General features: G+C 41.7%; 1 protein-coding gene and 1 pseudogene across 3 annotated transcripts in view; both read left to right on the forward strand.

Moving 5' to 3' along the window:
- Positions 1 to 1,470: 1,470 nt before the first annotated feature.
- Positions 1,471 to 23,543, forward strand: part of NUP107 (nucleoporin 107) — a 56,506-nt gene continuing 34,433 nt past the window's right edge. For 2 of the 3 annotated variants that reach the window (XM_054443541.2, XM_063646492.1), the window contains exons 1-8: positions 1,471 to 1,832; positions 3,722 to 3,813; positions 4,294 to 4,380; positions 5,384 to 5,499; positions 6,715 to 6,859; positions 11,970 to 12,073; positions 15,921 to 16,048; positions 17,927 to 17,975. In XM_054443541.2, the coding sequence (XP_054299516.1) occupies positions 1,825 to 1,832; positions 3,722 to 3,813; positions 4,294 to 4,380; positions 5,384 to 5,499; positions 6,715 to 6,859; positions 11,970 to 12,073; positions 15,921 to 16,048; positions 17,927 to 17,975 (729 nt within the window). In that variant the 5' untranslated portion in view covers positions 1,471 to 1,824. Of the gene's footprint in view, positions 1,833 to 3,721; positions 3,814 to 4,293; positions 4,381 to 5,355; positions 5,500 to 6,714; positions 6,860 to 11,969; positions 12,074 to 15,920; positions 16,049 to 17,926; positions 17,976 to 23,543 lie in introns of those variants that run through there. The other variant, XM_063646493.1, reaches the window with a different exon arrangement.
- Positions 18,673 to 22,818, forward strand: LOC129009948 (keratin, type II cytoskeletal 8-like; annotated as a pseudogene).

Consider the following 23,543-nt stretch of genomic DNA (forward strand, 5'->3'; position numbering starts at 1 on the left):
GAGGTTGCAGTGAGCCGAGATGGCACCACTGCACTCCAGCCTGGGCAATGGAATGAGACTCCATCTCAAAAAAAATAAAAAGAAAAGCAAGGAGAAAGCTACATCTATGAGAAAGCTAAGCACTGTCAGATGTGGTGGCTAACCCCTGTAATCCCAGCACTTTGGGAGGCCCAGGTAAGAGGATGGCTTGAGCCCAAGAGTTTGAGACCAGCCTGGGCAACAACATAAGACCCCGTTTCTCCAAAATATTTTTAAAAAACGGGGGAGGAGAGGAGGTCAGGCATGGTGGTGCGTGCCTGTGGTCCCAGCAACCTCGGGTACTAGGGAGGCTGAGGTAGGAGGATTGCTGGAGCCCAGGAGGTCAAGGCTGCAGTGAGCCGTGACTGTGCCAGGACAATAGAACAAGATCCTGTCTCAAAAAAACAAAAAAACAAAAAAAAAAACACCAAAGAAAGAAGGAAGGAAGGAAAGAAGGAAGGAAGAAAGGAAACATAATTTAAAAAATCAAGTCCAAGAAAAAGGAAGCAATAAGAAAAAAAAAAAGCTCAGCACTGTCACAAGGAATATATGGCAAGAAAAGCTGGCAATTTCTATATACCTGTGAAACCCAAATTGTCACTTGCCTTAAGAATCAAATGTGTCAATGGTGTGAGCCCAAAAGTCTGTCGCACCTTTTTCACTTTCCCCAGATCTTCAACGGCACCTTTGTTAAACTCAACAAGGCTTCAGTTAACATGCTGAGGATTGTGGAACCACATATAGCATAGAGTACCTGAACCTGAAATCAGTGAATGAACTGATCTACAAACTGGTTATGGCAAAATCAATAAACAAATTACCTTAACAGATAACTCTTTGATTGCTAGATTTCTTGATAAATATGACATCATCTGACTGGAGAATCTGATTCATCAGATCTATGCTGTTGAAAAACTCAAGTTCCTGTGATCCTTCAAATTATCTTCTCCACGAGGGAGAATGAAGGACTACCTATTTTGTGTTAATAAAAGGTATAAATGCCAGCAACAGAAAAGACCATATCAACAGGCTTATTAAACGGATAAACTGAAGCATCTAACATTATTTTTGTAATCTGGTCAGTTAATAGCCAGTCACTACTTTCAAACTGGAAAAAACAAAACCAAAACAAAAATGTGACTGACTCCTTCAAGACCAAAATATACCACTTTTTGCCTAGACGGCACTTTGAAATAGAGGGCAATACCATCATATTTTACGCTTGCCTTTCTACTTTTTAATACAGGTGAACTTTTTCTCCTTAATAGGAAAGAATACCAAGTAAAGAACAAATAGCAGTTATGGAAAATAGTTTCAAAAACTGCAGGGGGCTACAGAACAAAGGACTGAGTGTAGGAAGAGAGATAGAGATCCCCGAGGTGTGGGGCAGAGCCCACGCATCTGAATTCCAAGAACAGGCGCTTTCTGACAGAGAATACCAGGAAATGACTTCACATTTTTCCAGACTATCGACATACTTCATTTTTCCCAGTAGGAGAACCCAGGGCCTGTTCCACGCCCACAGACGTTGGTGAGGCACAGCTGCCGCAAGGCATCTGGGTTAAACGCAACCACGCACACATTGGCAAACTTTTGCGCCTGCGCCCACCGGGCCTGCACCTGTAGGCTGAAGTCGCGCATGCGCTAGATGGGAACATTGTTTCTTCTCCCCTAACCCTTTTCTGTGGGGCTGTTTTAGGGAGAGACACTTCCGGGTCGAAGGGCTTGCTTCCGGAGAGCGGGAAGGCTAAAACGAGGTAGCTAAACTGGAGTCAACGTTGGTTCTGTGTGGAAAAGGCTTTAGCCATGGACAGGTCAGTTCTGATGGTGGCAGCTAAGCCCGAAGTCTTGCCCGTCTCGCCTGTTGGCGAAACAAAATAGGTGAAACTAGACTCCCAGAAGAAGCCAAGGAGGTCCCGGGTGCTTCCCCTAAGACTCCTTCCCCATGCCGGGAAATTTGGCCACAAATGGGGAAAAGGCCGCTTGGCGTGCGTCGGGGTGGGGTACAGATCATAATGGTCCCTTACATTCCCACTACGTTCTGCGATCTATTCGGCGCTTTGGGGCAGCAACACTGTTCGCTCCTGGGGTGGGCGGGGTAGGTAGCCCGGCGTTCGAAATGCTAAGTGACCAGCCTGAGATCACAAAGCCAGTCAGTGAAGATACTGGGATCGCAGCCCAGACTTTCTGATTACAAGTGCCACCATCAGATTCTGAGTTCCCTCTATGATCTGGGTACTGTGCTAGCCTCCTGCAACAAAGATCAGTTATTCAAGATCCTTCCCCTCGGGGAATTAGTTGTGTAGTGGAGACAACCAAGCAGTGTAAAGTGGTAAGTGTTTGGGGGCGATTAAGTCTCCTTGTCACTGTAACTATCAGGGAGACCCCTCAAAGAAGGTAACTTTCTAGCTGGTCTTTGAATAATAATAGTACATTATTCGTACTCCAAACATTGAGTACTTCCTATGTGACTGCCATTGTTAAAGGCTTTGAATATATATTATTAGTTTATTTAATCTTCAGAACAAGAAAAATCCTATGAGGATAGGTACTGTTATCCTTTTTTCATATATAACACTGAGACTAAAAGAGGTTAAGGAACTTGCTGAAAGTTTGGAAGCTAATAAATACAAGAACCAAATTGCCAACCTGCATCTGTGTGTCTCCAGCCTACCTGAGGCTCTTTGAGGAGTAAGTAGTAGTTGACCAGGTGCTCAAGGGGGCAAATGTAGGTCTTTGTAAAAGAAACATATTCAAAGGTGCTAGGATATGAAAAAAAAGTACATGTAGCTCAGTGGTCACATGCAGTATACGTTTAAAGTGATGTTTGTGGCTGAATAGAAGACTGAACCCCTAAACTGGGGTCACATTGTAAATATCATTTTAGGAAATTTATACTTCTATAGACCAGGGAGAGCTATCTGAAGGGTTTTTTTTTTTGTTTTTAATTTTAATTGTTAAACGTTTAAAATTGTTTCTATGTGGTTGTTTTCCATACTTTCCTGCTGAAGGAATATCTGAAGGTTTTAAGTGGAGGAAAAGCATATTAGATTCTTGTCTTAAACACAGGCCTTTTAGTCCACACAATTTAGTTTCTAGACCTTTGAGTGAAACTGACAGGGAGTGTTGTGATGGGACAGGAGACCTCCTGGGTTGAAATAACTTGAAGGGTCATTTTGCTCCAATTTACCACAATTCTTTTACTTACCCTTCTATCTCACAAGCTCTGTTTGTTGTTGTTGTTGCAAGCTCTGTTTGTCGTCGTTGTTGTTGTTTGTTTTTTAATAGTACCCATGGTTTAAAGCATTTTGGAGACTGCAGAAAATCTTTTAAGAGAGAATTCCTGCAGTTAGGTAACTCCTCAATCCAACAAGGGAAATAAGATTCACTTTTATGAAGCAATTATCTAAAACAATGTTATAATATAGATTCCAAGTGTTGAAATAATTCCTTAGGAGAAAATAACATAGTGAGCACTAGAAAGTCAGAGAAGTCTTTGTGCAGGTAAGATTTGAGTAAGGCTTTGAAGAATAAGCAGGATTTGGAGCCAGGAGTGCATTCTCAGCAAAAGATCTAAGACTTGGCTACTAGGATGACTATACCTTAACTTACTCAGGGTCCTTTACTCCAGCTGTGATGATAAAATTCTTTATAAATGCTATATTCTCGTTTCACTTATATAAGCTTGATTATACTACTTTAGGAGTGGCTTTGGAGATATATCATCCCCTGTAATCCGGGAGGCAGAGGTGACACGGACTGCACGGAAACAGAGTGCTCAGAAAAGAGTTTTAAGTATCCTTTGCGATTTAAGCATCATTATAAAAATTGTAACATGTTTGGAATCAGTGTTGTAGAATTTTCTTTTTATAAGAGTAGTAAATGGTAGCTATAATAAAATCCTGTAGAAATTTTTTTTCACTCCACAGAGCTGTCATTTGGTAAATATAATGCAAAAATTTAATGAGATCGTATTTCCCTAAAAATAAAGATATTTCTTACTGCTGACAGCTTCTGCTGAGACTAGATTTCTTTTTGTTATTTGAAAACTGACTAAAAACATTTAGTTCAGTGTGTAGTTATCTAAGACTGACATCTGATAATTTAAATGGCAGAAGCAATGAGTTATTTACCCTTTGCGTTGAAAAATGGTAGCCCTAAAATAGCTTGTTCTTGAAAAATGTATTCACATAATTTGTATAGTAAAAAGATGGTTAATTCTCATTTTAATGATCTCTTTTCTACATGGAAAACTTTTCTTAACTTATTGTACAGTTCAGGCATCTCAAGATGAAAATTTTGGTAATACTACACCAAGAAACCAGGTTATCCCTCGAACTCCTAGCTCATTTCGACAGCCTTGTAAGATTTTTTGCTTTTAAAGCATTTAATAATGTAATTATAATAGCAACTAACATTTATTGTAACATAAGTATAGTATTTGGTTACAATATCAATAAGCATTAATAATAATGATTGCAGTTATTATTTGTTTGAACTCTTGCCATGTACAAGGTACTGTACTTTACATAAACACATGGTAACTATGACATGGGTATTGTTAGCCCTGTTTTACCAAAACTGAAAGCGAGACTTAGAGAAGTTAACTAATATAGGCAATAAGTATGTTAAGTAGGCTGGATGCAGTGGCCCATGCCTATAATCTCAACACTTTGGGAGGCGAAGGTGGGCGGATCACCTAAGGCCAGGAGTTCAAGACTAGCTTGGCCAACATGGCGAAACCCTGTCTCTACTAAAAATACAAAAATTAGCTGGCGTGGTGGCACATGCCTGTAATCCCAGCTACTCAGGAGGGTGAGGCAGGAGAATTGCTTGAACCCGGGAGGCGGAGGTTGCAGTGAGCTGAGATTGTGCCACTGTACTCCAGCCTGGGCGACACAGCAAAAAAAAAAAGTCCCAGTTCCATTATTTACATACTCTTTTTTTGTTCTGCGACAGAAAAAAAAAAGTATGTGAATAATGGAACTGGGATTCAAACAATGATCTGTTTACTCCAAAGTTTATGCCCACTACAATGCACTGCCTCGGTTTGCCTTATAAAATTAAAATATGAAGAATCCATTGACTGATTAGTGTCTTTAACTGCTCAGTTATGCTATAATGAAAGCATCTGTAATTGCATTAAAATGTTTCCTGTTAGGCTCAGTAGTACCTACAGCTCAAATTTAGAAAAATAAGTTAAATGCTTGTATCATGGAAATGTTAACATTTAAAGTATTTATTTGGTTAGAGTCTAAATAATGGAAAACTGAAAAATTTATTCTTCATTGTTTGTTTGCTTACTTTGTTTTGATAATGAATGCTCACACACTTTAGGTTCTTTCTACCAACCTTTTGTTTATAGTTACCCCAACAAGCCGAAGCTTACTAAGGCAGCCAGATATTTCCTGCATTCTTGGAACAGGAGGGAGGTCGCCCCGACTTACGCAGTCTTCAGGGTTCTTCGGAAATCTCTCCATGGTATGTAGAAAAATAGGGCTAAGAACTCCTTTTGGGTCGAGTGTGGTGGCTCACATCTGTAATCTCAGCACTCCCTGAACTCTTGACCTCAAGTGATTCTCCCACCTTGGCCTCCCAGAGGTCAGGAGTTTGAGACTAGCCTGCCTAGCATGACGAAACCCTGTCTCTACTAACAATAAAAAAATTAGCGGGCAGTGGTGGCTTATACCTGTAATCCCAGCTACTCGGGAGGCTGAGGTGTGAGAATTGCTTGAACCCAGGAGGCAGAGGTTGCAGTGACCTGTGATTGCAAAAGAAAAAAAAAAGAGAAAAAAGAACTTCTCCCTTTTTATAAAAATAGGATATTTGATGTAAAAGCCTTTTAACAAATATTGTGTCAGAATCATCATAACAGTAACTTTAGATTACACGGATTGAAATAATTAGACAGTAAAAAAACTGAAAACCTTACGCATCTGATATCACAGATGGAAACTGTGACACCAGCAACCTTTAGATGCAAATAAGATGTTTTAATCTGTCAGTTTGCTGACCAGAAGAAATACATGCTGTGGTTGGTTGCTGATGGCTATAAAATCTGATCCCTGTTTTGAAGCATACAAGAGTAGGAATCAGAGGTTAACAGATGAAGAATATCTTAAGGAAGAGATAAAATGTATTAAAGGGGATAAAAGAGAAAATTGGAAAAAGTAGATGAGATACTCTTTAGGAATCACTATGGAACAGTATTGAAAATAGCAAAAGAAATGTTATGTAAGCTGTGATGCAGAATGACTTCACCTAAGTATTAAAAATACACTATAGTAGCCGGGCACGGTGGCTCACATCTGTAATCCCAGCATTTTGGGAGGCTGAGGCAGGTGGATCACATGAGGCCAGGAGTTTGAGACCAGCCTGGCCAACATGGTGAAACCCCATCCCTACTAAAAATACAAAAATTAGCCAGGCGTGGTAGCACATGCCTGTAGTCCCAGCTACTTGGGAGGCTGAAGTGGGAAGATGGCTTGAGCTTGAGAGGCAAAGGTGGCATTGAGCCATGATCATGCCACTGAACTCCAGCCTGGGCAACAGATCCAGACCTTATCTCAAGAAGGGGAAAAAAAAAGACGCATACATACATATAATTTTCAGAAACCTTATTTGTTTTTAAAGTATCCACTCAGTGACAATAACTCTATCACTTTTCTGTATTTTTATTTTTTGTTTTTTTTTAAGGTTACTAATCTGGATGACAGTAACTGGGCAGCTGCATTTTCATCACAGCGTTCCGGGCTCTTCACAAACACAGAGCCCCACAGTATAACAGAAGATGTAACTATCAGTGCTGTTATGTTACGTGAGGATGATCCTGGAGAAGCTGGTAAAATGGCATTGAGCTTTGTGACAAGTAGCTTTTCACTTTACTAAGATGAAGGAAACCATTTCTTCCTGTTTCTGAACGTCATTATGTTTTTCTTTTCTTTCTTTTTTTTTTCTTGAGAGAGTAGCTTAAACAACAGATTTTTTTTTTTTTTATACTTTAAGTTTTAGGGTACATGTGCACCATGAGATACCATCTCACACCAGTTAGAATGGCAATCATTAAAAAGTTAGGAAACAACAGGTGCTAGAGAGGATGTGGAGAAATAGGAACACTTTTACACTGTTGGTGGGACTGTAAACTAGTTCAACCATTGTGGAAGTCACTGTGGCGATTCCTCAGGGATCTAGAACTAGAAATACCATTTGACCCAGCCATCCCATTACTGGGTATATACCCAAAGGAGTATGAATCATGCTGCTATAAAGACACATGCACACGTATGTTTATTGCGGCACTTTTCCCAATAGCAAAGACTTGGAACCAACCCAAATGTCCAACAATGATAGACCAGATTAAGAAAATGTGGCACATATACACCATGGAATACTGTGCAGCCTTAAACAACAGATTTGTGTGTGTGTGTGTGTTTTTCAAGACAAGAATCTCACTCTGTTGCCGGGCATGGTGGCTCATGCCTATAATCCTAGCACTTTGAGAGGCCGAGGCGGGCAGATCACGAGGTCAGGAGTTCAAGACCAGCCTAGCCAACACGGTGAAACCTCGTCTCTACTAAAAATACAAAAATTAGTTGGGTATGGTGGCGCACACTTGTAATCCCAGCTACTTGAGAGGCTGAGGCAGGAGAATCGCTTGAACCTGGGAGGCGGAGTTTGCAGTGAGCTGAGATCACGCCATCGCACTCCAGCCTGGGCTACAGAGCGAGACTCCGTCTAAAAAAAAATCACTCTGTCACCCAGGCTAAATGCAGTGGCACAATCATGGCTCACTGCAGCCTTAACCTTCCAGGCTTAAGCAATTCTGCAGCCTCAGCCTCCTGAGTAGCTGGGACTGCAGGCATGTACCACTATGCCCAGCTAATTTTTTTTTTTTTTTTTTTTTTTTTTGAGATGGAGTCTCGCTTTGTCACCCAGACTGGAGTGGAGTGATGGGATCTTGGTTCACCGCAACCTCCGCCTGCCAGGTTTAAGTGATTCTCCTGGCTCAGTCTCCTGAGTAGCTGGGATTATAGGCATGTGCTACCACACCCAGCTAATTTTTGTATTTTTAGTAGAAATGGGGTTTTGCCATGTTGGCCAGGCTGGTCTCAAACTCCTGACCATGGGCGATCCACCCGCTTTGGCCTTCCATAGTGCTGGGATTACAGGTGTGAGCCACTGCGCCTGGCCGCCAACTGATTTTTTATTTATTAATTTTTTTTTTTAGATGGAGTCTCACTCTGTTGCCCAGACTGGAGTGCAGTGGTGCAATCTCGGCTCACTGCAACCTCTACCTGCTGTATTCAAGTGATTCTCCTGCCTCAGTCTCCCAAGTAGCTGAGATTACAGGTGCCTGCCACCACGCCTGGCTAATTTTTGTATTTTTAGTAGAGAGAGGTTTCACCATATTGGCCAGGCTGATCTCGAATTCCTGACCTCAAGTGATCCGTCCTCATCAGCCTCCCAAAGTGCTGAGATTACAGGCGTAAGCCACCATGCCCAGCCTAATTTTTTATTTCTTTGTAGAGACAGGGTCTACAAAGACCAGCCCAGGCTGGTCTCAAACTTCTGGACACAAGTGATCCTACCACCTCAGCCTCTCAAAGTGCTGGGATTATAGGCAACGACATAAATTTATTTTCTCACAATTCTGGAGGCTAGATGTCTGAGGTAAAGGTCTTGGCAGGGTTGGTTTTCTCTGAAGCCTCTTCTCTTGGCTTACAGATGACTGTCTTCCTCCTGTGTCTTCATGTGGTCTTCTGTCTATAATATATTTTTCCTTAAGCTAATTAGTTGTGGTTATGTCTACGGTATTTGATACAGTATCACTAGAAGGTTGAGAACCTCACCTTCGTTCTCAATCTGAGCAGCATCTTGCCATTTTATCTCTTAATGTAAATAGCAGCCTGTTATGTTATTAGACAAGTCTCATATTGTAATTTTTTCTTATTTGTGCTGTTGAAAGAGCATCTCTTTCTTTAGGTTTAGTTCTTAATCTAACATTGTTGATGTGTTTTGTTTTCTCCTGGACCCTAATACTGTTTTTTTTTTCAGATAGTGTTATGACCACTGTACAAGCATTAACTCATGTAATCCTTATGGTGGTCCATTAAATGGTTACAATAATTATTCCCATTTTAGAGAAAAGGAAACTACTGCTCAAAGTGGTTAAGTAACTTACCTCAAACCACCTGGCTAGGAAGTAGTGGTACCAGGATTTGAAACTAAGCAGTTTAGCTCTAGAGCCCGGCTCTTAACACTTTGGTAACTACTACTTTCTTGTAGTATCTGTCAAAAATAGGTACTCGTATTAAGTGACTCAAAATACTTTCTACTTAGGCCAAGTGCCTGTATTTTCGCAGAGTGGAACATGCCATTTAGTATGTATTATAACTTTCTCCACTACTTTGTAATGGTGTGCTTAAAATATAATTCAGATATTTTTAAATCTGGCTCAATTTCTTAAGTAATTGTTTATAAAATAACTAGTATATCTTTGAGATCTTAAAAGACCTTTAGATATCAAAAGTAAAAATAGGTAAATTGGGCTACATCAAAATTTTAAACTTTTGTGCATGAAAGAATACAATCAGCAAAGTGAAAAGGCAACCCACAGAATGAGAGAAAATATTTGCAAATCATATATCTCATTAGGGGTTAATATCCAAAATGTATAAAAACTGCTACAACTCAACAAAAAAATCAACGCAGTTTAAAAATGGGCAAAGAAATAGAATAGACAGAGGCTGGACGCAGTGGCTGATGCCTGTAATCCCAGCAATTTGGGAGGCTGAGGCGGGTGGATCACCTGAGGTTGGGAGTTCGAGACCAGCCTGACCAACATGGAGAAACCCTGTCTCTACTAAAAATACAAAATTAGCCGGGCATGGTGGCAAATGCCTGTAATCGCAGCTACTCGGGAGACTGAGGCAGGAGACTCGCTTGAGCCAGGGAGGCAGAGGTTGCGGTGAGCCGAGATCACGCCATTGCACCTCCAGCCTGGGCAACAAGAGCGAAACTTCGTCTCAAAAAAGAAAGAAAGAAAGAAATAGGGTAGCCACTTTTCTAAAGAAGTTTCACAAATGACCGGTAAGCACATGAAAATATACTCAAATGTCACTAATCATTAGGAAAATCCAAATCAGAACTACAATGAGTTACGAGATACTGCCTTACACCCATTAGTGTGGCTACTAAAAAACAAACCAACCAACAACAACAACAACAAAAACCCAGAAAATAACAAGTATTGACAACAATGTGGAGAAATTCAAATCCTTGTGCACTATTGGTTGGAATGTAAAATAGTACAGCTGCTATGGAAAACAGTATGGCAGTTCCTCAAAAAATTAAAAATAGAATTACCATATAATCCAGCGAACCTGCCTCTGGGTATATATCCAAAAGATTGGAGAGCAGAGTCTCAAAGAGATATTTGTATATGCATGTTCATAGCATGATTCATAGTAGCCAAAAGGTAGAAGCAAGCCAAGTACCTGTTGATAGATGAATGGGGGAAACAAAATGTGATCTATACATACAATGGAATATTATTCAGCCAAAAATGAAGGACATTCTGACACATGCTACAACATGGATGAACCTTGAGAACATTATGCTAAGTGAAATAAACCCGTCACAAAAGGGCAATACTCTATGGTTCCACTTACATGAGATATTTAGAATAGTCAACACATGTAGGGACAGAAGGTAGATAGATGGTTGTCAGGGGCTGGGATAAGTGGGGAGTAGGGAGTTAATGTTTATTAAGTACAGAGTTTCAGTATTACAAGATGAAAATAGTTCTGTGGATACATAGTGGTGATGGTAGCACAACAATGTGAATGTACTTACTGACACTGAACTGTATACTTAAAAATGATTAAGCCAGGGATAGTGGCTCATGCCTTTAATCCTACCACTTTGGGATGCTGAGACAGGAGTTAGCAAGACCCTGTCTCTACAGACTAATAAAAAATTAGATGGGCATGGTGGCTGGTATATACCTATAGTCCCAGCTACTGGGGAGGCTGAGGTGGGAGGATCACTTGAACCTAGGAGTTTGAGGCTATAGTGAGCCATGATTGCACCACTGTACTCCAGCCTAGGTGACAGAGCAAGATCCCCCTCTCTTAAAAAAAAAAAAAAGAAAAATGATTAAGATAAATTTTATATTATATGTATCTTGCCAATTAAAAAAAATTTTAAGGCCGGGTGCGGTGGCTCACGCCTGTAATCCCAGCACTTTGGACAGCCAAGATGGGCGGATCACGAGGTCAGGAAATCAAGACCATCCTGGCTAACACAGTGAAACCTCGTCTCTACTAAAAATACAAGTTGGCTGGGCATGGTGGCACGCGCCTGTAGTCCCAGTTACTTGGGAGGCTGAGGCAGGAGAACTGCTTGAACCTGGGAGGTGGAGGTTGCAGTGAGCTGAGATTGTGCCACTGCACTCCAGCCTGGGTGACAGAGCGAGACTCTGTCTCAAAAAAAAAAAAAAATTTTTTTTTTTTTTAATATAGCGGTGAATTTATAAAAGACTTGTAGCCATTTAAATTTTCAAACAGGCTGGGTGCAGTGGCTCATGCCTGTAATGCCAGCACTTTGGGAGGCTGAGGCGGGCAGATCACCTGAGGTCAGGAGTTTGAGACCAGCCTGGCCGATATGGTGAAACCCCATCTCTACTAAAAATACAAAAATTAGCTGGGCATGGTGGTGCATGCCTGTAATCCCACCTAGTTGGGAGGCTGAGGCAGGAGGATCACTTGAACCTGGGAGGTGGAGGTTGCAGTGAGCTGAGACCATGCCATTGCACTCCACCCTGGACAACAAGAGTGAAACTCCATCTCAAAAAATAAATAAACAAATAAATACATTTTCAAACAAACAGAATTACCTAGAAGTATGTCACTGAACTTTTCTTTATTCCTTTTTTTTTTGATGTGTTCTAGCATCCATGAGTATGTTTTCTGATTTCCTGCAGTCTTTTCTGAAGCACTCTTTGAGTACAGTTTTTGATCTTGTGGAAGAGTATGAAAACATCTGTGGTAGTCAGGTAAGCTAATTTCACTCCGTTGTTAGTCAAACTTCAGTATTTTTAGTTTTTATAAACAGCATTAACCTAATTTTCATAGTGTTTAGGGGAGATGTCTTAGGGGAACAGTGGCAGGAATGGAGGGAAAGTCAACTAGAGCATCCCTGCATTTTACATATTGAGGGCCCATATAAAATTTCTTTGGGAGAAAAAAGGATTCTGCTGCTTTGTAAAAGGAAAATCCAGCCAGATGCAATGGCTCACACCTGTAATCCCAACGCTTTGGGAGGCCAAAGCAGAAGGATCACTTGAACCCAGCAGTTCAAGACCAGCCTGGGCAACATGGGAAGGCCTTGTCTCTACAAGAAATACATTTGCCAAGCGTGGTGCTATGCACCTGTGGTTCTAGCTACTTGGGAGGCTCAGGTGGGAGGATTGCATGAGCCGCAGAGTTTGAGGCTACAGTGAGCCATGATCACACCACTGCACTCCAGCCAGGGTGACAGAGTAGACCCTGTCTCAATGAAAATCTAAAATATACGAGGAATATTTAGAACTCAACGATAAGAAGTGGGGGTGGGGGGAGGGAGAGCATCAGGAAGAATGGCTAATGTATGCTGGGTTTAGTACCTAGTTGATGGGTTGACAGGTACAGCAAACCACCATGACACACGTTTATGTGTGTAACAAACCTGCACATCCTGCACATTTATCCTGGAACTTAAACAAAATAAACCTCAACAATGAGAAAATGAACAATCTAGTTAAAAAATGAACAAAACTTGGGAACAGGCACCTCACCAAAGAAGATATACAGATGGCAAATAAGCATATGAAAAATGCTTTGGCCAGACGCAGTGACTCATGCCTGTAATCCTAGCACTTTGGGAGGCCAAGGTGGGCGGATCACTGCAGGTCAGGAGTTCGAGACCAGCCTGGCCAACATTGTGAAACCCTGTCTCTACTAAAATACAAAATTAGCCAGGTGTGGTGGCGGGCACCTGTAATCCCAGCTACTCAGGAGCCTGAGGCAGGAGAATCGCTTGAACCTGGGAGGCGGAATTTGTAGTGAACCAAGATTGAGCCACTGCACTCCAGCCCGGGTGATAGAGTGAGACTCTGTCTCAAAAAAAAAAAAAAAGAAAAGATGCTTCACATCATATGTCATTAGAGAATTGCAAATTAAAATAATGAGATACTACAACATACCTATTAGAATGATGAAGATCCAGGCCAGTGCTGTGGCTCCTGCCAGTAATCCCAACACTTTGGGAGGCTGAGGCAGGAGGATCACTTGAGGCTAGGAGTTCAAGACCAGCCTGGGCAGCATAGCAAAACCCCATCTCTGCGAAAACAAACAAAAAAAGAAATAGAATGATGAAGATCCAAAAGACACCAACAAATGCTGGAGAGGATGTGGAGCAACAGGAATTATCATTCATTGCCGGTGGAAATGCAAACAACTATAGCTACTTTGGAAGACAGTCTGCAGTTTCATACAAAACTAAACATACTATTGTCATATGATCCAGCAAAGTCATTCCTTGATATTTACCCAGGTGAGTTGAAAACTGTGTGTACACAAAAACCTACACAGACGTTTATTACAGTTTTATTCATAACAACTTGAAAGCAACCAAGATATCCTTCAGTGGGCAAATGAATAAACTGGTACATCTGAGCAGTGAAACATTATTCAGTGCTGAAAGGAAACTGGCTATCAAGCCATGAAAAAACATGGAGGAACCTTAAATGCATATTGCTAAGTGAAAGAAGCCAATTTGAAAAGGCTACATATTATATGATTACAACTATATGACATTCTGGAAAAGGCAAAACTTGGAAACAGTGACAAGATCATCGGTTGCCAGGAGTTAGTTGGGAGGGAGCAATGAATAGGTAGAACACAGGATTTTTAAGGCAGTGAAACTACTCTTTATGCTATAATGGGGGACACATGTCAGTATACATTTGTCATAATTCATGGAATGTACACCACCAAGAATGAATCCTAATGTAAACTATGGACTTTGGGGGATAATGATGTGTCAATATATGTTCCTCAGTTGTAACAGATATACCATTCTAGTATTAGATACTGATGGTGAGGGAGGCTGGGATTGTGTTGGGGAAGAGATATTTGGGTATTCTGCTTTCTGCCCCATTTTGCTGTGAATTTAAAGCTAGGCCAGGCACAGTGGCTCACACCTGTAATCTCAGCACTTTGGGAGGCCGAGACAGGTAGATTACCTTAGGTCAGGAGTTCAACACCAGCCTGGCCAATATGATGAAACCTCATCTGTACTAAAAATACAAAAAAATTCGTCGAGTGTGGTGGTGGGCACCTGTAATCCCAGCTACTCAGGAGGCTGAGGTGGGAGAATCGCTTGAACCCAGGAGGCGGAGGTTGCAGTGAGCTGAGATTCTGCCACTGTACTCCAGCCTAGGCAACAGAGTGAAACTCCTCTGTCTCAAAACAAAACAAAACAAAACAAAATAAAATAATAAAATAAAATAAAATCTACACTAAAGAAGTCTATTTTTAGAAAGAGGAAAAGACTTCAAGAAAATACTGCATTCAGTAATAATTGAAATAATAGTAATAGACAACTTTTTATCATTTATTGTTTCAATTATTGACCTCTGAATTGTTCTATTATAAATGCAGTAGCTTCATTAAATAACACTTACTGAATCACTGGAGTCAGGATTCCAACTGAGAATGTAATGAATGAAGTACAGATAACACTTTTATGAAGTACTAGTCTTAAGACAGTAGTAACATTACTTTGTGAATACTTATTAAGGGGTGGGAAAACCCATTGTGGTGTTCTGAATGAGAGCAATCTTGTTCCTTAATTCATCTTGACAAGATAATGAGGTACTGTTAGTAACCTTTGAGAAAGATTTTCTTTACCCTGGGTCGTTAAACCTCCTGATAAACAATTGTGTGTATGTTTCTAGGGGGACCATTTATGCCTTTTATTAGATTTTCACATGTGCCTCAGTCCTGAAAAGGTTTTTTTGTTTTTGTTTTTGTTTTTGTTTTTTTCTCCCCAGACAGAGTCTCACTCTGTCGCCCTGGCTTGAGTACAGTGGCAGGATCCCTGCTCACTGCAACCTCTGCCTCCTGGGTTCAAGTGATTCTCCTGCCTTAGCCTCCTGAGTAGCTGGGATTACAGGCACACACCACCATGCCTGGCTAATTTTTTATATTTTTAGTAGAGATGGGGTTTCACCATGTTGGCCGGGCTGGTCTCAAACTCCTGACCTCAAGCAATCCACCTGCCTTGGCCTCCCAAAGTGCTGGGATTACAAGCGTGAGTCACTGCGCCCAGCCTCTGAAAAGGTTTAAGACCACTATTTTGGAATGAGGAAGGACTTTGGTGATGTTTTGTTTAGAAATGATAATGTTTTTGGTGCCAATCTTCGGAAAATATCTTTCTTGATTAGTTACCTGATATAAATTTTTCAAACATAATTTTAAGATAACTTTTTAAATTTTAATTGCTAAAATGTTGGCTTATGTTATGATTTTTCCAGGTATAGGTTTGATTTCACTTATCCTCTGGGTAGATATACAGGGAGAAAAAAATATATCCATCACTGCCACTGTTGGATCTGAAATCAAGAGTATGTTAGACTTATATATATACTCAGATAAACACACCTTGTTCCAAATTAGATCCATTTCTAGTGGGAACATTACATTACATTACATTTAATTTAAAAAGACAAAATAGAGGAGGCAATTTTATAATATATACTTATTAAATACAATTATTTTAGCACTCTGTTCAAATACAAACTTAACAGTGACTCAAAATTGTAGAAAATTAACCTCTTTACATCTGTGTTTTTTATTCAGGTGAATATACTGAGTAAAATAGTGAGTCGAGCAACACCTGGACTTCAAAAATTTTCAAAAACAGCCAGTATGCTCTGGCTTCTTCAACAGGAGATGGTCACGTGGAGGCTGCTGGCTTCTTTGTATAGGTAATGGTGTCTAGAATTCATAAGTGAAATAAACACAAGGTAATAAACCAATAGGCAAATTAATTTAAAAGTTAGGGTAGGTCGTGCTTGGAAATAGGTTTTGCTATTTTTGATGCTTATCATTTCGAATACCTTAGTTGTCAAGAGTGAGTCAAGAGGGAAGAGGAAGATATCAGATCATAAAGCTGGTAGTTACCAAAATTGGATGTGTGTAAAGACTTAAGGAAAGTACTAAAAATAGTGCAATACTTAGGCTAAATTAAGAAAAGAGCTGAAAGTTAGACTTCATGTAATATGGAAGTTTGAAAGAAGTTAACCAAATTTTCCAGAAGGCAAAGATTATACCACGTACATATCCTTGAATCTAGGAATTTTATGCCTAGAAATTTAACCTAAGAAAATAATGAGAAATATATACAACCACATATGAATAAAACTTTTAAATCTCAAAAAATTAAAAACTACTACTAAGGAATTGGTTAAATGAATTACAGCAGCTCTGTTAGAACCAGAATACTTGCAGCCATTTTAAATTAGCACTTGTAGGCTGGGCGCAGTGGCTCATGCCTGCAATCCCAGCACTTTGGGAGGCCAAGGTGGGTGGATCACTTGAGGTCAGGACTTCAAAACCAGCCTAGCCAACATAGTAGAACGCTGTCTCTACTAAAAATAAAAAAATTAGCCAGGCGTGGTGGTGGGCACCTATAATCCCAGCTACTTGGGAGGCTGAGGCAGGAGAATCACTTGAACCTCGGAGGCAGAGGTTGCGAGCCGAGATTGTGCTACTGCACTCCAGCCTGGGTGACAGAGTGAGACTCCATCTCAAAAAAAATAATAATGTAAATAAATAAATAAATTACCATTTGTGTATATTCATTGACATGGAAACATATTCATGACATATTGTTATATGAAAACTGGATTTCATATTAATATATAAATGATGTCCCCTCTGCCATTTGTTTTGTTTTTGAAAAAGAGTCTCACTCTGTTGCTCAGGTTGAGTGCAGTGGCACAACCTTGGCTCACTGCAACCTCCGCCTCTGAGGTTCAAGCGATTCTCCTGCCTCAGTCTCCTGAGTAGCTGGTATTACAGATGCTGGCCACCATGCCTAGCTAATTTTTGTATTTTTATTTTATTTTTATTTTTGAGATGGAGTCTCGCTCTGTTGCCCAGGCTGGAATGCAGTGGTGTGACTTTGGCTCACTGCAACCTCCACCTCCCAGGTTTAAGCAATTCTCCTGTCTCAGCCTCCCGAGTAGCTGGGATTACAGGCGCATGCCAACACGCTCGGCTAATTTTTATATTTTTAGTAGAGACAGGGTTTTGCCATGTTGGCCATGCTGGTCTCAAACTCCTGACCTCAGGTGATCCACCCACCTCGGCCTCCCAAAGTGCTGGGATTATAGGCGTGAGCCACCGTACCTGGCCTAATTTTTATGTTTTTAGTAGAGACAGGGTTTCACTATGTTGGCCAGGCTGGTCTCGAACACCCGACCTCAGGTGATCCACCCACCTCAGCCTCCCAAAGTGCTGAGATTACAAGCGTGACCCACCGTGCCCTGCCTAATTTTTTAATTTTTAGTAGAGACGGGGTTTCACTCTGTTGTTGGCCAGGCTGGTCTTAAACTCCTGACCTCAAGTGATCTGCCTGTCTCAGCCTCCCAAAGTGCTGGGATTACAGGTATGAGCCAGTGTGCCCGGCCTGTTGTCCCATTTTTGTTTACAAAAATACAGATATACATATTTGAAAAAATAAATAATAAAAAATTTTTAAAAAGAAGTTAGCCAAATTTTCCTTCTCTCAGATGCTCAGTGGTGAGTTCATTATATTCGTGTGAAATAAGGCTTTTTTATGTTGTCTTATTTTTCCCCAGAGACAGAATACAGTCTGTATTAGAAGAGGAAAGTGTATTTGCAGTTACTGTAAGTTTTATATTAATTTTTTCCTTTATAAATACATACAAATTAAAATGTTACTAATAGGATTTTTTTTTTTTTTGGAGAAGGAGTTTCGCTCTTGTTGCCCCAGGCTGGAGGGCAATGGCGTGATCTCGGCTCACTGCACCCTCCGCCTCCCGGGTTCAAGTGATTCTCCTGCCTCAGCTTCCTGAGTAGCTGGGATTACAGGCGTGCCCCACCACGCCCAGCTAATTTTTTGTATTTTTAATAGAAAACGGGGTTTCATCATGTTGGCCAAGCTGGTCTCGAACTCCTGACCTCAGGTGATCCACCCACCTTGGCCTCCCAAAGTGGTGGGATTACAGGCATGAGCCACTGCGCCCAGCCAGGATTTTATTTTCAGCCTTCCATCTTGAGTTTCTTCATTTTAAAAATTTTACAAGTAAATAAAAGGTTCAATCTCATAAAATAATCATATTGATTTATATTAGAGAGTTAAATTAGGTAAAAGTCCCTTTTTATCCCACTGACTATTTAGTGTAACAGTTTTAGTATGTATCCTACCAGACATTTTTCTATGCATCTTTATAGATACATACATATATATAAACATACACTCACATACTTGTATACACACACACATTTGTTTTTTAACATATAATATGATTTCATTTATACATTATACTGAGAGTTTTTTTTTTTTTTTTGAAATGAAGTTTCACTCTGTTACCCAGGCTGGAGTGCAGGGGCGCGATCATGGCTCACTGCAACCTCTGCCTCCTGGGTTCAAGTGATTCTTCTGCCTCAGCCTCCCGAGTAGCTGGGACTACAGGCTTGTGGCACCATGCCTGGCTAATTTTTGTGTTTTTAGTAGAGATGGGGTTTTACCATATTGACCAGGCTGGTCTCGATCTCCTGACCTTGTGATCCGCCCACCTCAGCCTCCCACAGTGCTGGGATTACAGGTGTGAGCCACTGTGCCCGGCTTATACTGAGAGTTTTAAAATTAATATTTCTTAGATTTTTTAAAATTCATGTAGGTTTTTACCATATTTTTTCATAGTATGTCAGAGTATAAATGTACTGTAATTTTTTGAGACATTCAGCTGGACATATTTAGGTTGTTACTGGTATTTTTGCTGTAGCCATTAATAATGCAGTAAATAGTTTGGTGTAGAGGCACATGCCTGTGGTCCCAGCAACTTGTCAGGCTAAGGCCAGAGGATCACTTGAGCCCAGGAGTTCAAGGCTACAGTGAGCTATGATCATACTACTGCGCTCTAGCCTGGGCAACAGAGTGAGATCCCGTTTCTAAAAAATAAAAAAAAAATGCAGTGAATGTTTTTCTTCATACATATATATGTGTGTGAGAGAAAGTCTGGACAGGTAAACACCATTCTTTTGCCCTTAGGATTCAATGCTGTCTTCTACAGCCTCCAGGCCTGGGATCCTGAAAGGACCTTGGGTGGTAAAACTGGACTTGGCTGGATTGAGGGTTTGGGGAAGAAACATGCAAATAGCCTCAGATATTTTTTAAATGCAGCAAATAACATTTCTGGATGAGACTTGTTTCCAAAATAAACCAGCTATATCTGTTTTGAAAAAATATGTACACATATATGCCTGTTAAACCACCAAGATCAGATGCCTTTTTGGGGTTTAACTTCTTTATATTTTCTGTTTTTAAAAGTAATTCTTTTTTTTTTTTAAGAGATAGGGTCTTGCTCTATTGCCCAGGCTGGAGTGCGGTGGCGTGATCTCAGCTCACTCCAACCTCCACCTCCCGGGTTCAAGCAATTCTCATGCCTCAGCCTCCCTAGTACCTGGGATTACAGGCATGCACCACCATACCCAGCTAATTTTTGTACTTTTAGTAGAGACAGGGTTTTAACCATGTTGTCCAGGCTGGTCTTGAACTCCTAGCTTCAAGTGATCCACCTGTTTTGGCCTCCCAAAGTGCTGAGATTACAGACGTGAGCCACCGTGCCTCACCCAAAAGTAATTCATATTTGAAGCAAGTATATATAGTTAAAAAAGGAGATAATGTATATTTATAATAAATATTTTATGTGTATCTGTTAGACTGCTTTTTTTTTTCTTTTGTTTCTTTTTCTTTTTTTGGGGGTGGCCAGCACGGCGGGGACATGGTCTCACTTTGTCTCCCAGGCCAGAGTGCAGTGGCATGATCATAGTTCACTGCAGCCTCGAACTCTTGGGCTCAAGTGAGCCTTCTGCCTCAGCCTCCCAAGTAGCGAGGACTACAGGTGTGTACCACCATGCCTGGCTAATTTCTTTTTTATATTTTATAGAGATGGAGCGTCTTACTATGTTGCCCAGGCTGGTCTCAAACTCCAAGGCTACTTTTTCACTTAAAATATTTTTTAATATCTTTCCAATCTTTTAATTTGTTTATCCCACAAATACTTCATTCCAAATGCACATCTAGGAAGACTGTCATATTTGGCTATTTATTGAGCCCACTTACTAGTTTTAATAGGTTTCCTCTGGTTTTCCAGGCATTTCTGTTATCTACAAGTAGTGAAGACTTTGACTATTTTTCCATACTTATTGCTAACTTAATTCTTTTCCTGGTTTTATTATGTTAGTTAGAATTTTCAAAGTAAAGTTGAATAATAATGAACTCTTACTCCTCATCTTCTGGATTTTAAAGGGAGTATCTCACTTTACAGTTAAGTATAGTCAGCCGAAATTCCTTATATGTGGGTTCCACATCCATGAATTTAACCAACCGCAGATCAAAAGTATTCTTTAAAAGAAAAAAAAAAGAATCACCAAGAAGCAGCTTCTCTGCTCCTCGAATCTCCGCCTAGCTCAGCCTGCCTGCCTTCACTTCTGCCTCCACCATGTCCATCAGAGTGACCCAGAATTCCTTCAAGGTGTCCAACTCTGGCCGCAGGGCCTTCAGTAGCCGTTCCTACATATGTGGGCCCAGTGCCTGCATCAGCTCCTCGAGCTTCTCCCAAATGGGCAGCAGCAGCTTCCGGGGTAGCCTGGGTGGAGACTTTGGCGGGGCCAGTGGTATAGGAGGCATCACCGCAGTCACGGTCAACCAGAGCCTGCTGAACCCCCTTAACCTGGAGGTGGACCCCAACATCCAAGCTGTGTGCACCCAGGTGAAGGAGCAGATCAAGACCCTCAACAACAAGTTTGCCTCCTTCATTGACAAGGTACGGTTCCTGGAGCAGCAGAACAAGATGCTGGAGACCAAGTGGGGGCCCCTGCAGCGGCAGAAAATGGCTCACAGCAACACGGATAACGTGTTCGAGAGCTACATCAACAACCTTCTGCTGGCAGCTGTACACTCTGGGCCAAGAGAAGCTGAAGCTGGAGGTGGAGCTTGATAACATGGAGGGGCTGGTGGAGGATTTCAAGAACAAGTACGAGGATGAGATCAAAAAGCATACAGAGATGGAGAATGAATTTGTCCTCATCAAGAAGGATGTGGATGAAGCTTACAAGAACAAGGTAGAGCTGGAGTCTCACCTGGAAGGGCTTACTGAAGAGATCAACTTCCTCAGGCAACTGTATGAAGAGGAGATCTGGGAGCTGTAGTCCCAGATCTCAGACACATCTGGTGCTGTCCATTGACAACAGTCGCTCCCTGGACATGGACAGCATCATCGCTGAGGTCAAGGCGCAGTACGAGGAGATCGCCAACCACAACCAGGCTGAGGCTGAGAGCATGAGGTCAAATATGAGGAGCTGCAGACGCTGGCTTGGAAGCATAGGATGACCGGTGGCGCACAAAGACTGAGCTCTCCAAGATGAACGGGAACATCAGTCGGCTCCAGGATGAGATTGAGGGCCTCAAAGGCCAGAGGGCTTCCCTGGAGGCCGCCATCGCAGATGCTGAGCAGCACAGGGAGCTGGCAGTTAAGGATGCCAACACCAAGCTGTCCAAGCTGGAGGCGGGCGGGCCAAGCAGGACATGACACGGCAGCTGTGGGAGTACCAGGAGCTGATGAACTTCAAGCTGGCCTTGGACATCAAGATCACCACTTAAAGGAAGCTGCTGGAGGAGGAGGAGAGCCAGCTGGAGTCTGCGATGCAGAACATGAGTATCCATACAAAGACCACCAGTGGCTATGCAGGTGGTCTGAGCTCGGCCTACGGGGGCCTCACAAGCCCTGGCCTCAGCTACAGCCTGGGCTCCAGCTTTGGCTCTGGTGTGGGCTCCAGTTCCTTCAGCTGCACCAGCTCCACCAGGGCTGTGATTGTGAAGATCGAGACCCACGACAGAAAGCTGGTGTCCAGTCATCTGATGTACTGACCAAGTGAACAGCTGTGACAGCGGCCTACCCCTTCTGCGGCTGCCCCAGAGAGGCTGCTGTCCTGAGGAGCACAGGGAACAGGAGAGCCACCTGAGGCTCAGCCCTAGCCCTCTGCCCACCCATAGCGGGGAGTTTACTGCCTGGGGTACCCCCCTTGCCCATGCCTACAGCTACAAAACAATTCAATTTTTTTTTTTTCCAAAATAAAACCTCAGCTAGCTCTGCCAACTGTCAAAAAAGAAAAAAAAAAAATGGTCCAGGTGTGGAGGCTCATGCCGGTAATCCCAGCACTTTGGGAGGCCAAGGTGGAAGGCTCAATTTAGCCCAGAGTTCAAGAGCAGCCTGGGCAAGATAGCAAGACCCAGTCTCTGCAAAAAGTGACAAACTTAGCCGGGCATGGTGGTGCATGCCTAGTCCCATCTACATGTGAGGCTGAGATGGGAGGATCGCTTGTGCCCAGGAGGTCAAGAATGTAGTGAGCTATAATTGTGCTACTGCACTCCAGCCTGGGTGACAGAGCGAGACCCTGTCTCAAATAAAAGATCATTGGGTTTATACTGAATATGTGCACATGTTTTTAATCCCTAAGTGATATAACAACTATTTACATATGTAGCATTTACATTATATTAGATATTATACATAATCTAGAGATGATTTTGTTGTTCATTATTTTTTTATCACAGCCAGGTCCAGTAGAGATGATTTAAAATATACTACAGCATTTTGGCTGGATGAGGTGACTCACGCCTGCAATCCCAGCACTTTGGGAGGCCGAGGCAGGTAGACTGCTTGAGGCTAGGTATTTGAAATCAGCCTGGCCAACATGGTGAAACCCGTCTCTACTAAAAATACAAAAATTACCCAGGTGTGGTGGCAGGCACCTCCCTTCTTCTTAGGAGGCTGAGGCATGAGAATCACTTGAGCCCAGGAGGCAGAGGTTGCAATGAGCTGAGATCAGGTCCACTGCACTCCAGCCTGGGTGACAGAGTAAGACTCTGTCTCAAAAAAAAAATAAATAATTAAATAAAATATACTACAACATTTTATATGAGGGCCTTGAACATCCACAGATTTTGGTATCCACGAGGGGTCCTGGAACCAATCCCCCATGGATACCAAGGGACGACTATGTTTGCTAGAGGTTTCAGTTAGTCTACTTCTAATTTATGAAGATATATATATTTTTTAAATCAAAATGGCAAGGTAAAATTTATGAAGATATTTTTATGAAATATTCTGGTACCTGTCAAGAAGTCCATGTAGCTTTTCTCCTTTAACCCATGGATAAAATGGATTA

Source organism: Pongo pygmaeus, chromosome 10, assembly GCF_028885625.2.
Source record: "Pongo pygmaeus isolate AG05252 chromosome 10, NHGRI_mPonPyg2-v2.0_pri, whole genome shotgun sequence".
Lineage (NCBI taxonomy): Eukaryota > Metazoa > Chordata > Mammalia > Primates > Hominidae > Pongo > Pongo pygmaeus.